Genomic DNA, 15333 nt, shown 5'->3' with positions numbered 1-15333 from the left:
TAGTCCGTGGGGACACCATAGTCGATAAGGTTCTTCTTTTTTGCTATATTCTGGTTATGGGACATTCATCCTACGCTGTTGCCATTTCTAATTAAAAGTAGTGTAAAGTTCTTACTTATATCTGTCAATAAACTCGCCATGAAAGCGCTAAAACATACCGGTGTGGTGAGTTTACATTATTCACCCAAGGAACTTTAGTTATTAGAGACTTCCAGTCGGATGTTTTTTTCACGGGACACATTTCCAACGTTGTTGTTGCACTAGTGAGTGAATGATGAAGAGATGCTGCGCCGTTATTTATTGAAGTAAAGTCTGAATGTCATTAAAATAGTTAGCTCCCTCTTTTGACACTTCTTCCACTCCCGTCCTTGCACGCTACACCGCTACGACAAAGATGACGGGGAGAACACGCTGTCGAAGGTGATCCTCGTAAATAAGACCGCCCACAAAACGGCCCAACCGGAAGCGACTGTCAGAAAACGGCTTGAAAATGATCTGTAAAACATCATAATAATGATAAAAATAATAATAATAATACATTTCTCTTATAAGGCACCTTTCTGGAAACTCAAGATACCGTAAAAAATCCAAACAATAAAATAAATTGAAGAAAAACAACAACAATAACAACAAAGATCGATAAGCTTTACAATGAATAAGCAGTCAGGAATAGGTGTGTTTTGAGTCTTGATTTAAAGAGGGATATTGAGTCTAAGTTACGAAGGTCTGGTGGTAATGAGTTCCAAAGATGAGGGGCAGAGTGGATGAAAGTTTGGGCACCCACGGTGGACACTTTGAATAAGGGGACGGTGAGATGGATGGATGAAGAAGATCTTAGGGAACACGTGGGCGTGGCGACATGGAGCAGGTCAGAGAGATACGACGGAGAGAGGTTATAGATAGCTTTGAAAGTGAGGAGAATTGTTTTGAAGTGGATACGGTGTTTGATGGGTAGCCACTGGAGTTGCTGCAGAATAGGGGCGACGTGCTAGATTGAAGGGGTTCCGGTGATTATTAGTTATTAGAGACTTCCGGTCGGATGTTTTTTTCACGGGACACATTTCCGGCATTGTTGTTGCACTAGTGAGTGACGGATGAAGAGATGCTGTTCCATTATTTGTTGAAGTCTGAATTTCATTAAAAGAGTTAGCTCCCTCTTTTGACACTTCTTCCACTACCGTCCTTGCACGCTACACCGCTACGACAAAGATGACGGGGAGAAGACGCTGTCGAAGGTGAGCCACGTAAATAAGACCGCCCACAAAACGGCGCAACCGGAAGCGACTGTCAGAAAACGGCTTGAAGATGATCTGTAAAACATCATAATAATGATAATAATAATAATACATTTCTCTTATAAGGCACCTTTCTGGAAACTCAAGGACACCGTAAAAAATCAAAACAATAAAATGAATTGGAAAAAAACAACAACAACAATAATAACAAAGTTCGAGATTTACAATGAATAAGCAGTCAGGAATGGGTGTGTTTTGAGTCTTGATTTAAAGAGGGATATTGAGTCTAAGTTACGAAGGTCTGGTGGTAATGAGTTCCAAAGATGAGGGGCACAGTGGATGAAAGTTCGGGCACCCACGGTGGACACTTTAAGTAAGGGGACGGTGAGATGGATGGATGAAGAAGATCTTAGGGAAAACGAGGGCGTGGCAACATGGAGCAGGTCAGAGAGATACGACGGAGAGAGGTTATAGATAGCTTTGAAAGTGAGGAGAATTGTTTTAAAGTGGATACGATGTTTGATGGGTAGCCACTGGAGTTGCTGCAGAATAGGGGCGACGTGCTAGATTGAAGGGGGTTCTGGTGATTATCCGGGCTGCAGAGTTCTGGAGAAGCTGAAGTTTGTGAAGTGACTTGTGAGGGAGACCAAACGGGAGAGACTTGCGGTAGTCCAGGCTAGAGGTGACCAGGCTAAGGACGTGTATGGCAGCAGTATGTGGGGTAAGGGATGGGCGAAGTCGATTAATGCAATGTGGGCTTGAAAGGAGAGTCTGCTAAAACTTTTTGACCAAAGAACCGCCATTACATGTTATGTAGACCACAAGGAACTCTCTTACATTTAGGAAAGAAAAAAAAAGACCCCTTTAATGCGCCTTAAAATCCGGTCCGTCTTTTGTATGAAATAAATCTACCCGCTCATCGTCAGTGCGCCTTATAATCCGGTGCGCCCTATGGTCTGTAAAACCATGTTTTCCCTTCTTCCAGGCTCCCATCCAGCAATTTGCTGACCGACTCAGCGGATACTTTGTGCCTTTCATCGTCTTTGTCTCCTTGCTGACTCTGGTGGCGTGGCTGGCAGTCGGCTTTGTCAACTTTGACATCGTGAGGGATAACTTCTCGGTAGGTGCCAACACCCCTTACTCCCACGCATGTAAAGCACAGCTGATGAAGTCTTCATCTAATCTTCGCCAAAGGGTTACAACACCAACATTTCCAAGGCGGAGGTCATCGTCCGCTTCGCCTTCCAAGCCTCTATCACTGTCCTTTCCATCGCATGCCCCTGTTCTCTCGGACTGGCTACGCCGACCGCGGTCATGGTGGGCACCGGGGTCGGCGCTCAGAGCGGCATACTCATCAAAGGAGGCGAGCCACTGGAGATGGCCCACAAGGCAAAGCACTTAGCCGTTAGTCGCCAAGGACCAAGCATCGCAAGAAAATGGTCACAGGAATTTTGCTCTCCCGTCAGATTAATGTGGTGATGTTCGATAAGACCGGTACCATCACCAATGGCGTTCCCCGGGTGACCCGCGTGTTGGTGCTTTGGGAGATGGCCCGCATGCCTCTTCGACAGATCCTGGCAGTGGTGGGCACAGCAGAGGCCAGCAGTGAGCACCCAGTAGGCATCGCAGTCACCAAACACTGCAAGGAGGTGAATGTTTGCAAGTCCAGGCCCTAATGAGAACAATCAAAAAGAAATCTGACCGTTTGCATACAGGAGCTAAGCACGGACGTGCTGGGGTACTGCCAGGACTTTCAAGCCGTGCCGGGCTGCGGGATCAGCTGCCGGGTTTCTAATGTGGAGCATCTGTTGCTACAACAGAGCGAGGAGCGTTTCTTGTTGCCCGGGACAACCATGGATGAGAGTAGCCTAGTTGATGCTGCAGAGATCCCGAATACAGGTGTGTGGTCTTGCAGGACCTGGTGGGTCAGGGACTTCTGATCTGATTTTGTTCATGCTTTGATAAAGACTACGTCCCTACCTTTCTTCCAGGTGAGATTTCATGTTACTCTGTCCTGATCGGGAACCGGGAATGGATGAGAAGGAATGGCCACCATGTCGGAGCAGACGTGGATGCCGCCATGTCGAGCCACGAGGTAAAGGGGCAGACCTCGATTCTGGTGGCCATAGATGGTGAGACAGAGTTTTTTGTTTTAGTCTTTATTGGAAGGGACAATGCAGAAAAACATTAAGCACAGTTGGCGCAGTTGGGAGAGTAGCCGTGCCAGCAATATGAGGGTTCCTGGTTCCACCCCCACATTCTACCAACCTCGTCACGATCCGTGTGTCCTTGAGCAAGACACTTCACCCTTGCTCCTGATGGGTCGGGGTTAGGGCCTTGCATGACAGCTCCTGCCATCAGTGTGTTAATGTGTGTGTGAATGGGTGAATGTGGAAATAGTGCCAAAGCACTTTGAGTACCTTGAAGGTAGAAAAGCGCTATACAAGTATAACCCAGTTACCTTTTAAAGACAGATATCTTCAGTCAATCAATCAATCAATGTTTATTTATATAGCCCCAAATCACAAATGTCTCAAAGGACTGCACAAATCATTACGACTACGACATCCTCGGAAGAACCCACAAAAGGGCAAGGAAAACTCACACCCAGTGGGCAGGGAGAATTCACATCCAGTGGGACGCCAGTGACAATGCTGACTATGAGAAACCTTGGAGAGGACCTCAGATGTGGGCAACCCCCCCCCCCTCTAGGGGACCGAAAGCAATGGATGTCGAGCGGGTCTAACATGATACTGTGAAAGTTCAATCCATAGTGGCTCCAACACAGCCGCGAGAGTTCAGTTCAAAGCGGATCCCAGACAGCAGCGAGAGTCCCGTCCACAGGAAACCATCCCAAGCGGAGGCGGGTCAGCAGCGTAGAGATGTCCCCAACCGATACACAGGCGAGCGGTCCATCCTGGGTCTCGACTCTGGACAGCCAGTACATCATCCATGGTCATCGGACCGGGCCCCTCCACAAGGGAGGGGGGGGGGCAATAGGAGAAAAAAGAAAAGAAGCGGCAGATCAACTGGTCTAAAAAGGAGGTCTATTTATATAATCTGTACCAGATTATAGCTAAATAGCTAATTTCCATCTGGCTACCCAAATTAAAGTGATACAACAATCATACAATTAAATTATAACAATAAAATCATACTATAGCGTGTAATCCAAATAAGAAAAGTGATAAAATGCCCAGGCTTCACGGTGGCAGAGGGGTTAGTGCGTCTGCCTCACGATACAAAGGTCCTGCAATCCTGGGTTCAAATCCAGGCTCGGGATCTTTCTGTGTGGAGTTTGCATGTTCTCCCCGTGAATGCGTGGGTTCCCGCCGGGTACTCCGGCTTCCTCCCACTTCCAAAGACATGCACCTGGGGATAGGTTGATTGGCAACACTAAATTGGCCCTAGTGTGTGAATGTGAGTGTGAATGTTGTCTGTCTATCTGTGTTGGCCCTGCGATGAGGTGGCGACTTGTCCAGGGTGTACCCCGCCTTCCGCCCGATTGTAGCTGAGATAGGCGCCAGCGCCCCCCGCGACCCCAAAAGGGAATAAGCGGTAGAAAATGGATGGATGGATGGATAAAATGCCCTTACCTGGAAACATACTTATTATACAATACAACCACTCCTCCTTTACATCATAACACATAGACAATACATGCTTTTTTTCCACATCCGTCATTTGTATAAAACAACCCCGATTTTAACAGACACACCTCACAAATGCTCTCATGGATAAATGTAATACACATTAAGTTGATGTGTCAATCATAGTGTCCACCTTAGTGACCGTGTGAGCAGCTTTGATTGCTCCAAAGCCATTTTTTAACTTCAATTGTGAATGAATGTCATGATTTGATCCTTATCATGTTTTGTTTTGTTATTTTTGTACTCCCTGTCTTCCTGTTTTGTGCACCTCTGGGTTTGTTTTGGTTACCATGGGTACTAATTGGGTTCACCTGCCTCTGGTTAGTGGTCGGCACACTCACCTGCTTTCGAGCACTAATCTGAGAGCTATTTATTCACCTTTCTCGCCACGCTCAGTCTGGCTTCGTTGTTTGCTTTATGCAAGATTCACGTAGGTTCATGTCTTGTTTCCTGGCTGATTCCTGCGCTAAGTTTTTCCCTTAGCCTCTCGTGCGATCGGCATGCGTTTTTTTTTATTTTTGTTTCCTGTTTGTTTTAGACTGTGTTTGATTTATGGAGAATAAATCATCTCTTACCTTCACGCTTTGTCCGGAGTTGTCTGTCTGCATCCCGGGAGAACAACCCCGCATAAAGATGGCAATGAAGAGAAATCTCTTTGAGTTTTTAAGTTTGTTGTGAGGTCGTTCCATTCCTCTATTAGTGTTATTTAGGATGTGATGGGCCATTTGTATTGATGGTAATCTTTAAATTTTAGCCAAATTTAACAGTCTATATTTTTGGAGAACTAAACAGTGATGGTGGTGTGGTGGTTTTCAGTCAGGGATTTTGACATAGTTTCTTATTGTCATCCCATTGGGTTGAGTTTTTTTCTTGTCCTGATGTGGGATCTGAGCCGAGGATGTCGTTGTGGCTTGTGCAGCCCTTTGAGACACTCGGGATTCAGGGCTATATAAGTAAACTTTGATTGATTGATTGATTTTAAGCGATTGTTTGTGCAAAGTTTCCAATGGCCTCAGTGTCAATTTGCTTTGCTAGGACCAACATGTTATACAATTATAAAAGCGAGACATAATCATTGCATTAAAATAAGTTTGGACTAGCTCCAGTGTTAACGAATTCCTGGTACATTTAAAAAAAATTATGTTGTATTTAAGATTCTGGCACATCAACATTTAAAGCCAAGTGTTGGTCTAGAATGACACCCAGGTGACGATATTCACTAACGTTTTGTATTATTTCCTTATAAACAGTACAATTTGGAAAGGACGAGATTTTATATTTGCTTACAAAATACATTGTTGCCGTTTTCTCAATGTTTAATGTAAGACCAGAGTCATGACGCCATCTTGCCACCTTTTCCACGGCTGCTGTAAGTTACATTAAATATGATGACCAGCTGCACCCAAACATTTAGAGGCTCAGGCCTGTCAGGTTCAAGCACTGATGACATCTATTAGACAAGAAGCAAGGAACCATGCAGAGACAGAGTTCAATTTAGCTCATGAGGAGAACGCATGAAGCTGCACACTTAGTCACAGTCTCATCCTACGCTCTAAAGTTCAGCTCCCGCATCCCTCTATTTATTCAGGAGTTCCATAGTCAACATCACTAAGCCTGCCTCTAAAAGGAGTGGTCACATATATTGCAAAGCTTGTCCACGACGCACAATATGTGACGGAATGTGCTGGGCCTTGTGATTTCCTTGTTTCTACTCACTACATCTTTTCTTCATTGAGGTCTTTGAAGTCCTTGGCTGTTAGCGGGCTAAAAAAAAGATAACATCTGTGGCTGAGGCCACCCCTCCGACAAGAAGTTTTGTCCTTGCACAGATAGAAAAGAGGCATTCAATTTTTATTTAAATTTTATTTGATATGCCATTGATATTTCAAAATTATTATTATTTAAAACTCGATTTAGCATGTCAGTATAAATTTATATAAGCCTTGCTTGTTCAATATTCAACGCTAAAACAAAGATAACATCTGCGGCTGAGGCCACCCCTCAGACAAGAAGTTTTGTCCTTGCACAGATAGAAAAAGGCATTACTTTTTATTTAAATTTTATTTGATATGCCATTGATATTTTAAAATTATTATTTAAAACTCGATTTAGCATGTCACTATAAATTTATATAAGCCTTGCTTGTTCAATATTCAACGCTAAAACAAAGATAACATCTGCGGCTGAGGCCACCCCTCAGACAAGAAGTTTTGTCCTTGCACAGATAGAAAAGAGGCATTAATTTTTATTTAAATTTTATTTGATATGCCATTGATATTTTAACATTATTATTATTTAAAACTCGATTTAGCATGTCACTATAAATGTATATAAGCCTTGCTTGTTCAATATTCAACACTAAAACAAAGATAACATCTGCGGCTGAGGCCACCCCTCAGACAAGATGTTTTATCCTTGCACAGATAGAAAAGAGGCATTCAATTTTTATTTAAATTTTATTTGATATGCCATTGATGTTGTACAATTATTATTATTTAAAACTCGATATAGCATGTCACTATAAATTTATATAAGCCTTGCTTGTTCAATATTCAACGCTAAAACAAAGATAACATCTGCGGCTGAGGCCACCCCTGAGACAAGAAGTTTTGTCCTTGCACAGATAGAAAAGAGGCATTCAATTTTTATTTAAATTTTATTTGATATGCCATTGATGTTTTACAATTATTATTATTTAAAACTCGATTTAGCATGTCACTATAAATTTATATAAGCCTTGCTTGTTCAATATTCAACGCTAAAACAAAGATAACATCTGCGGCTGAGGCCACCCCTCAGACAAGAAGTTTTGTCCTTGCACAGATAGAAAAAGGCATTCATTTTTATTTAAATTTTATTTGATATGCCATTGACATTTTAAAATTATTATTTAAAACTCGATTTAGCATGTCACTATAAATGTATATAAGCCTTGCTTGTTCAATATTCAACGCTAAAACAAAGATAACATCTGCGGCTGAGGCCACCCCTCAGACAAGAATTTTTGTCCTTGCACAGATAGAAAAGAGGCATTCAATTTGTATTTAAATTTTATTTGATATGCCATTGATATTTTAAAATTATTATTATTTAAAACTCTTTAGCATGTCACTATAAATTTATATAAGCCTTGCTTGTTCAATATTCAACGCAAAACTTGTTTGGGTCCCTATTAAAAGGTTAAACTGTTCAACCTTTGCCCGCGGCTTTGTTCAGTTTTAAATTTTGGCCCACTCTGTATTTGAGTTTGAAACCCCTGATTTAGAGGCTCTCTGCAGGCGTACTGTGTGCCATGATCGCCATCGCGGACACGGTGAAGGCGGAGTCAGCCTTGGCGGTGCACACTCTCAGCAGCATGGGCATCGAGGTGGTCATGATAACAGGAGACAACAGACGCACAGCTAAAGCCATCGCTGCGCAGGTGACGGAACTTGGTGGAATCTGACAAAGCGGCCGGATGAGTTCAAGTTCCGCTGTGTGTTCGCCACAGGTAGGGATCAGGAAGGTGTTTGCAGAGGTGTTGCCCTCCCATAAGGTGGCCAAAGTGCAGGAGCTCCAGGAACAAGGTCTGCGAGTGGCCATGGTGGGAGACGGCGTCAACGACTCGCCTGCTCTTGCCCGCGCTGATGTCGGCATTGCCATCGGCACGGGCACCGACGTGGCCATTGAAGCGGCGGACATCGTTCTTATCAGAGTGGGTGTGGCGCCCGGTCTTACTTCGGTTGCTGTTGCTGCAGGACGATGACCGTGTTTGTGCCGCAGAACGACCTTCTGGACGTAGTGGCCAGTGTTGAGCTGTCAAAAAGGACCGTGCAGAGGATACGGATCAACTTTGTCTTCGCTCTCATCTACAACCTCGTCGGAATACCCATCGCTGCAGGTGAGTACTCACAGCGTAGGCCGCGGCAAGCCCCAGACGGTTCTGCACGTTCCCTGCAGCCCGCTCAACCTTTGTCTGCACTTTGCAGGCGTGTTCATGCCCGCCGGCCTGGTGCTTCAGCCCTGGATGGGCTCAGCCGCGATGGCCGCCTCGTCCGTTTCTGTGGTTCTGTCGTCTTTGCTGCTCAGATTGTGAGTCATTTTGTTTGTACTTTATTGGTACACGTTTGGAAGAAAAATTGAACCAAGTGATTTTATTATGGTTTGACTAAGGGAGATGACGGCTCAGACACGACGAGTTGAGTTTATACCAAAATGGATACATGGATGATACAGCAGAGGATGTCATGTGGTCAGATGAAACCAAAATAGAAGTTTTTGGTATAAACTCAACTCGCCGTGTTTGGAGGAAGAAGAATACTGAGTTGCATCCCAAGAACACCACACCTACTGTGAAGCATGGGGGTGGAAACATCATTCTTTGGGGCTGTTTTTCTGCTAAGGCATGGGTGTCAAACTCTGGCCCGCCATGTAATTTATTTTGGCCCTTGAGACAATATTAAATTAACATTAGAGCTGGCCCGCCGGTATTATACAGCGGCGGTGCATTCACCGCTATTTCTAATCCTCACGATTTTCCCAGGAGACTCCCGGGGCAACCATTCTCACGAATTTCTTCCGATTTCCACTCGGACAACAATATCGGCGGCGTGCTTTATAGGTACTGCTTTTAGCGTCCTCTACAACCTGTTGTCATGTCCGCTTTTCCGCCATATAATCATCGTGGGATCATTGGGACGGCGTGGTGCAGCGGGAGAGTGGCCGTGCGCAACCCGAGCGTCCCTGGTTCAATTCCCACCTAGTACCAACCTCGTCACGTCCGTTGTGTCCTGAGCAAGACACTTCACCCTTGCTCCTGATGGGTGCTGGTTGGCGCCTTGCATGGCAGCTCCCTCCATCAGTGTGTGAATGGGTAAATGTGGAAGTAGTGTCAAAGCGCTTTGAATACCATGAAGATAAAAAAGCGCTATACAAGTACAACCCATTTATCATTTATCATTTATTGTGCCGGCCCAGTCACATAATATATGCAGATTCTACACACACACAAGTGAATGCAAACATACTTGGTCAACAGCCATACAGGTCACACTGAGGGTGGCCTTATAAACAATTTTAACACTGAGTATAATAGGTCTCTTATTCTTTCTAATAACATTGTTATTCTGAAAGCGAACTGTTGAGGGGGCGTGGCCAGCGGGCCTGCAGCGAACTGGGGTGTGCCAGGACCAGCCTCGAAATCAGCGACAGGTGCGTAGATGGCCCACCTGAGCCTTGCTATCTAATCACCCGTCGCTCTGTTATAAGCAGCAGCCAGGAGGAGCACGGGGGTGGGGGCTGGAGCCAGAGTGCGAGCGAGAACAAAAGAGAAAAATACAATTGCTGGAAAGCAACTGAGAGACTTATTGAAAAATAAAACAATATTTTAACCCTGAAACAGGCTTTCATGTCGGTACTTGGTGGTCTAAAGAACCCCCAGGGGGGCAAGCCCCAAAACAACCAATAATAAATAAATAACTTCTTACCATTAACGCAGCTTCTTGAACAGATGCGGTAGAAACGGGTGGATGGATTAAAAATGCATGAGAATGTTTTATATTTTGAAAGTTATTTACTTACAGTATCGTGTTAAGCAATGTCAGCTCAGATTTTTCCAAGAGCCAGATGCAGTCATCAAAAGAGCCACATCTGGCTCTAGAGCCATAGGTTCCCTACCCCTGCTCTACAACCTGTCGTCACGTCCGCTTTTCCTCCATACAAACAGCGTGCCGGCCCAGTCACGTTATATATCCGGCTTCTACACACACACACAAGTGAATGCAAGGCATACTTTGTCAACAGCCATACAGGTCACACTGAGGGTGGCCTTATAAACAATTTTAACACTGTTACAAATATGCACCACACTGTGAACCCACAGCAAACAAGAATGACAAACACATTTCGGGAGAACATCCGCACTGTAACACAACAGAACAAATACCCAGAACCCCTTGCAGCACTAACTCTTCCGGGACACTACAATATACACCCCCGCTACCAACAAACCTCTATATAAGCCTTGCTTGTTCAATATTCAATTCAAAACTTGTTTGGGTCCCTATTAAAAAGTTAAGTCGTTCAACTTTGGCCCGCGGCTTTGTTCAGTTTAGAATTTTGGCCCACTCCGTATTTGAGTTTGAAACCCCTGTGCTAAGGGGACAGGACGATTGATCCGTGTTAAGGAAAGAATGAATGGGGCCATGTATCGTGAGATTTTGAGCCAAAACCTCCTTCCAGCAGTGAGAGCTTTGAACGGTTGACCAAATACTTATTTTCCACCATAATTTACAAATAAATTCTTTAAAATTCCTACAATGTGAATTCCTGGATTTTTTTTTCACATTCTGTTTCTCACAGTTGAAGTGTACCTATTATGAACATTACAGAACTCTGTCATCATTTGAAGTGGGAGAACTTGCACAATCGGTTGCTGACTATATACTTTTTTGCCCCACTGTATATATATATATATATGTATATATATATATATATAAGATGATAGATTTCTGTCGAATTTGACTGCTTCCAACCAATAGACTAACTGGATAGTGGGTTCCATTGAATGTAAACAGTCCATCCACGTTTCATCTAGAATCCGTGTATGACCTGTTTCCCTGTAGGTACAAGAAGACCTCAGTGGAGTTGTACGAGGTTAGAGCGAGAGGCGTGATGCGGAGCCTGCGGTCCTCGCAGGTCAGCATTTATCCGAAACTGGAAGGCCGGGGTTGCAGTCCGCCGTCTTTGGAACAGCACCACGTCATCCGCATGCCACCGGCCGCCATTTCTACTCAGACGCCAGTGCCGATGAACTCGATCCACAAGCAGAACCAGCCCGCCCTCCTTGATCTTTAGACAATGGAGAACCGTAGCGGGTTTTAATAAGTGTTACATCTCTGTATATTCATGTAAATAAACACTTTTAATGTAAAACTCTGTTGTGTGATACGTTAAGTGTGGAATAGAATATAACAATGAGTCCTGAACTGTGGTACGTTCACCACGAGTGGTATGCCAAATAATCACTTGATTAAACTAGTGTTTTATTATTAATCAATCAATCAATCAATCAATGTTTATTGATATAGCCCTAAATCACAAATGTCTCAAAGGACTGTACAAACCACTACGACTACGACATCCTCGGAAGAACCCACATAAGGGCAAGGAGAATTCACACCCTGGGGGACCGAAAGCAATGGATGTCGAGCGGGTCTAACATGATACTGTGAAAGTTCAATCCATAGTGGCTCCAACACAGCCGCGAGAGTTCAGTTCAAAGCGGATCCAAGACAGCAGCGAGAGTCCCGTCCACAGGAAACCATCCCAAGCGGAGTCTGATCAGCAGCGTAGAGATGTCCCCAACCGATACACAGGCGAGCGGTCCATCCTGGGTCCCGACGAGCGGTCCATCCTGGGTCTCGACTCTGGACACCCAGTACTTCATCCATGGTCATCGGACCGGACCCCCTCCACAAGGGAGAATGGGACAGAGGAGGGAAAGAAAAGAAGCGGCAGATCAACTGGTCTAAAAAGGAGGTCTATTTAAAGGCTAGAGTATACAAAGGAGTTTTAAGGTGAGACTTAAAAGCTTCTACTTAGGTAGCATCTCGAACTGCATTCCAGAGTACTGGAGCCCGAAGGAAAAACGCTCTATAGCCCGCAGACTTTTTTTGGGCTTAAGGAATCACTAATAAGCCGGTGTCTATTGAACGCAGATTTCTTGCCGGGACATATGGTACAATACAATTGGCAAGATAGGATGAAGCTAGACCGTGTAGTATTTTATTCCCTTTTGGGGTCGCGGGGGGCGCTGGTGCTTATCTCAGCTACAATCGGGTGGAAGGCAGAGTACACCCTGGATAAGTCGCCACCTCATCGCAGAGGAAAATATATATATATATATATATACATATATACCTCCATCCATCCATTTTCTATTGCTTGTCTCTTATGTCCCTTATTGTCAGGTTCAAACACTGATGACATCTATTAATAAGACCAGAAGCAAGGAATTATGCTGGGACAGTGTTCAATTTAGCTCATGAGGAGACACAGTTTTTTGGGCTGTATTCTAGTTACGGATCCAAACTACGTTCTAAAAGTCCAGCCCGCTTCCTCTCTTTATTTGGAAGGTTCCTGTTACATCACTGAAGTTGTCGCTGAGGGATGGGGGTATAATGATCAAGTATGACACATTGAATAGACTTGCTATCCTAGTTTAATAAGAAAATCTCATTTCAGTAGGCCTTTAAGGATAAAGTTGTGTGATAATATATACATAATCATTGTAACACTTATATATTTATATTTGGATATCCATATTCATCTGGGAAATCCGCGAAACAGGCTTGATCCGCTCTACCCCGGTATTGAGCACTGTATAACTGATAAACCACAGACACCTTGACTATATATATATATATATATATATATATATATATATATATATATATATATATATACACACACATACACAGCTCGGCCAAAAAGTTTTCACCCGATGCGGCCCCCGAGTCAACAAGTCTGGGGACCCCTGGTATAGACACCACAGACTGTGAAACCTTTGCTTCCTTAGCTTTTCATTGTCAATCCCAGCCAATGAAAAGCTGATTCTTCCAGTCCTTCAGTACCATCCCAGAACGACAAAAAGTGCCTCCTCACATTTCCGTGACCTTCGAGCGCCTCAAGCATCTCCTCCGCTGTCGCCGACTTTGAGACGTCGACGTTGTTTTATTCTGTTGTTTTCTTGCACATTTGTCAAGACGGTGCTCTCTTTTGTGCCTTTTGACTTTGAGGAGCCTACAAAGTCCTGTTAGCTGAAGAATACCAATGGCCAAGACGTGTGCGGGTCAGACTCCAGTCTAATATCGGGGATTACATGTCCTTTAGTCTTAAGTGACATGTCTCCCCCCCTGTAGCGTTCAGGGGAAGTTCAGGCATCGCTAGACTAAATATTGTATGTGCACAGAGAAAAGCAAAGTTTGGATATTTCTTTTTTTTTGGGCTACTCTGCAAACGGGAAGGTCCGACCCCGAGAGTGGCAGGAAGACTGGATTAAGAGTATTTGCAGGAACCCTCGGGATTAAAGCCCTCGCTCTGCAGAGGCACACTCCAATGCAATGCAGCTGTTTTTAACTCCCCCCCCTCCTCCCGTCCCTGCCCCCCACAGATGTACAAAAGCGAGCTGTTTGTTGCTGCGTGCTGGCCAACTAAAAAGCTGCATCAGCTTTTGACGGAATGACCTCACCAGCCAGAGATTGAGAATGTACGCCTCTCTGCAAAACAGAGTACTGTATAGAGACCCATTTCAGAAGGTCTATATCAGGGGTCTCAGACGTTAATATGAACGTTTAATGTTAGTGCGGCCAGCTCGTTTTATATGAATGGCGCTTGACAGCGTTGTGTTATTTGGCTCCAAAATGGCTCTTTCAACGTTCTGGGTTGCCTACCCCTGCATTAGTGGGAAAGCGGCAAATGAGTGAAAGCGACAGAGACGTTGCCATGGAGACCGGGGTTTTCTTACGTGCCTGGCTGCAGTTACACCGCGACACCTGTCCGTCAGTAATAACAGTCCCCGATAACCTGGACCAATTCAAACCGTTATTTGTTTTTTTTTTATTGTTTAACTTGCATTGCCTCACACGATGAACACTACATATATTTCTATATGACGCAGGATGACTGTTGGAATAATTATGTATACCGTATTTCCTTGAATTTCTGCCGGGTATACAGTATGCCTAATCCAATCCAATCCGATCCACTTTATTTATATAGCACATTTAAACAACAATAACGTTTCCAAAGTGCTGCACAGCCATGTTAAAAACAATATTATGCTCCACCAATTACTGCCGGGTCAAACTCGTTTCGCAAAATATTATTTTTATTAGCGCATTTCTAGAATTTACGCCTGGTCAAACTCGTTTCGCCAAATAATTAGCATATGCCTAGAATTTCCACGGGGTCAAACTCGTCACGTCACGAGTGACACATCACCTGTCATTATTTTCAAAATGGAGGAGGCTGATTTCAATCATTTGAAATCGCATAAAGGGAAGAAGATTAAGAGCTATTCAGTAGGATTTAATGACCAAGCTATTGAATATGCTAGAAAAACAGTAAGCAGCTATGTTTTATTAATATACCGTAGCTGCGTGTGTCAAATATGAGTCTATAGCGCCCTCTATAGCGCCCTCTCCTGGTGGTAGAGGGCGCTATAGATCCTTCTTGCGACTACTCGGCTGCAGAAGAAGTGACAACAAGCAGCAAGAGTGAGCAGCGATCGTTTATTTTTTTCCTCTCGCTTGCACTTTTAACATGGAGGATTACATATCTAAAATAAAACAGTTTTCTAAATTGGACTTTCAATCGAAGCAGGAATTAATAAAGGAAGATCTCCATCGAGACAGAGAGACTTTTAAAACTGAAGAAAGATAAGGAAGACTTCTATAAACAAGTTATTG

The 15333-nt window shown here is 44.1% G+C and overlaps 1 protein-coding gene across 2 annotated transcripts in view; it reads left to right on the top strand.

Annotated features, from left to right (window-relative positions):
• Positions 1 to 11800, top strand: part of atp7b (ATPase copper transporting beta) — a 72839-nt gene extending 61039 nt beyond the window's left edge. For both annotated transcript variants that reach the window (XM_061889392.1, XM_061889393.1), the window contains 10 exons: positions 2221 to 2355; positions 2430 to 2624; positions 2702 to 2884; positions 2951 to 3134; positions 3227 to 3367; positions 8164 to 8306; positions 8376 to 8579; positions 8648 to 8765; positions 8854 to 8956; positions 11488 to 11800. In XM_061889392.1, coding sequence (XP_061745376.1) covers positions 2221 to 2355; positions 2430 to 2624; positions 2702 to 2884; positions 2951 to 3134; positions 3227 to 3367; positions 8164 to 8306; positions 8376 to 8579; positions 8648 to 8765; positions 8854 to 8956; positions 11488 to 11719 — 1638 coding nt within the window. In that variant the 3' untranslated portion in view covers positions 11720 to 11800. The remainder of the gene's footprint in view (positions 1 to 2220; positions 2356 to 2429; positions 2625 to 2701; positions 2885 to 2950; positions 3135 to 3226; positions 3368 to 8163; positions 8307 to 8375; positions 8580 to 8647; positions 8766 to 8853; positions 8957 to 11487) is intronic.
• The last annotated feature ends 3533 nt before the right edge of the window (positions 11801 to 15333 follow it).

This window comes from Nerophis ophidion, linkage group LG27 (genome assembly GCF_033978795.1).
Source record: "Nerophis ophidion isolate RoL-2023_Sa linkage group LG27, RoL_Noph_v1.0, whole genome shotgun sequence".
Taxonomy (NCBI): Eukaryota; Metazoa; Chordata; class Actinopteri; order Syngnathiformes; family Syngnathidae; genus Nerophis; species Nerophis ophidion.
Note: the sequence above shows the minus strand (reverse complement) of the source record. Positions and strands in the feature narration are given on the sequence as shown.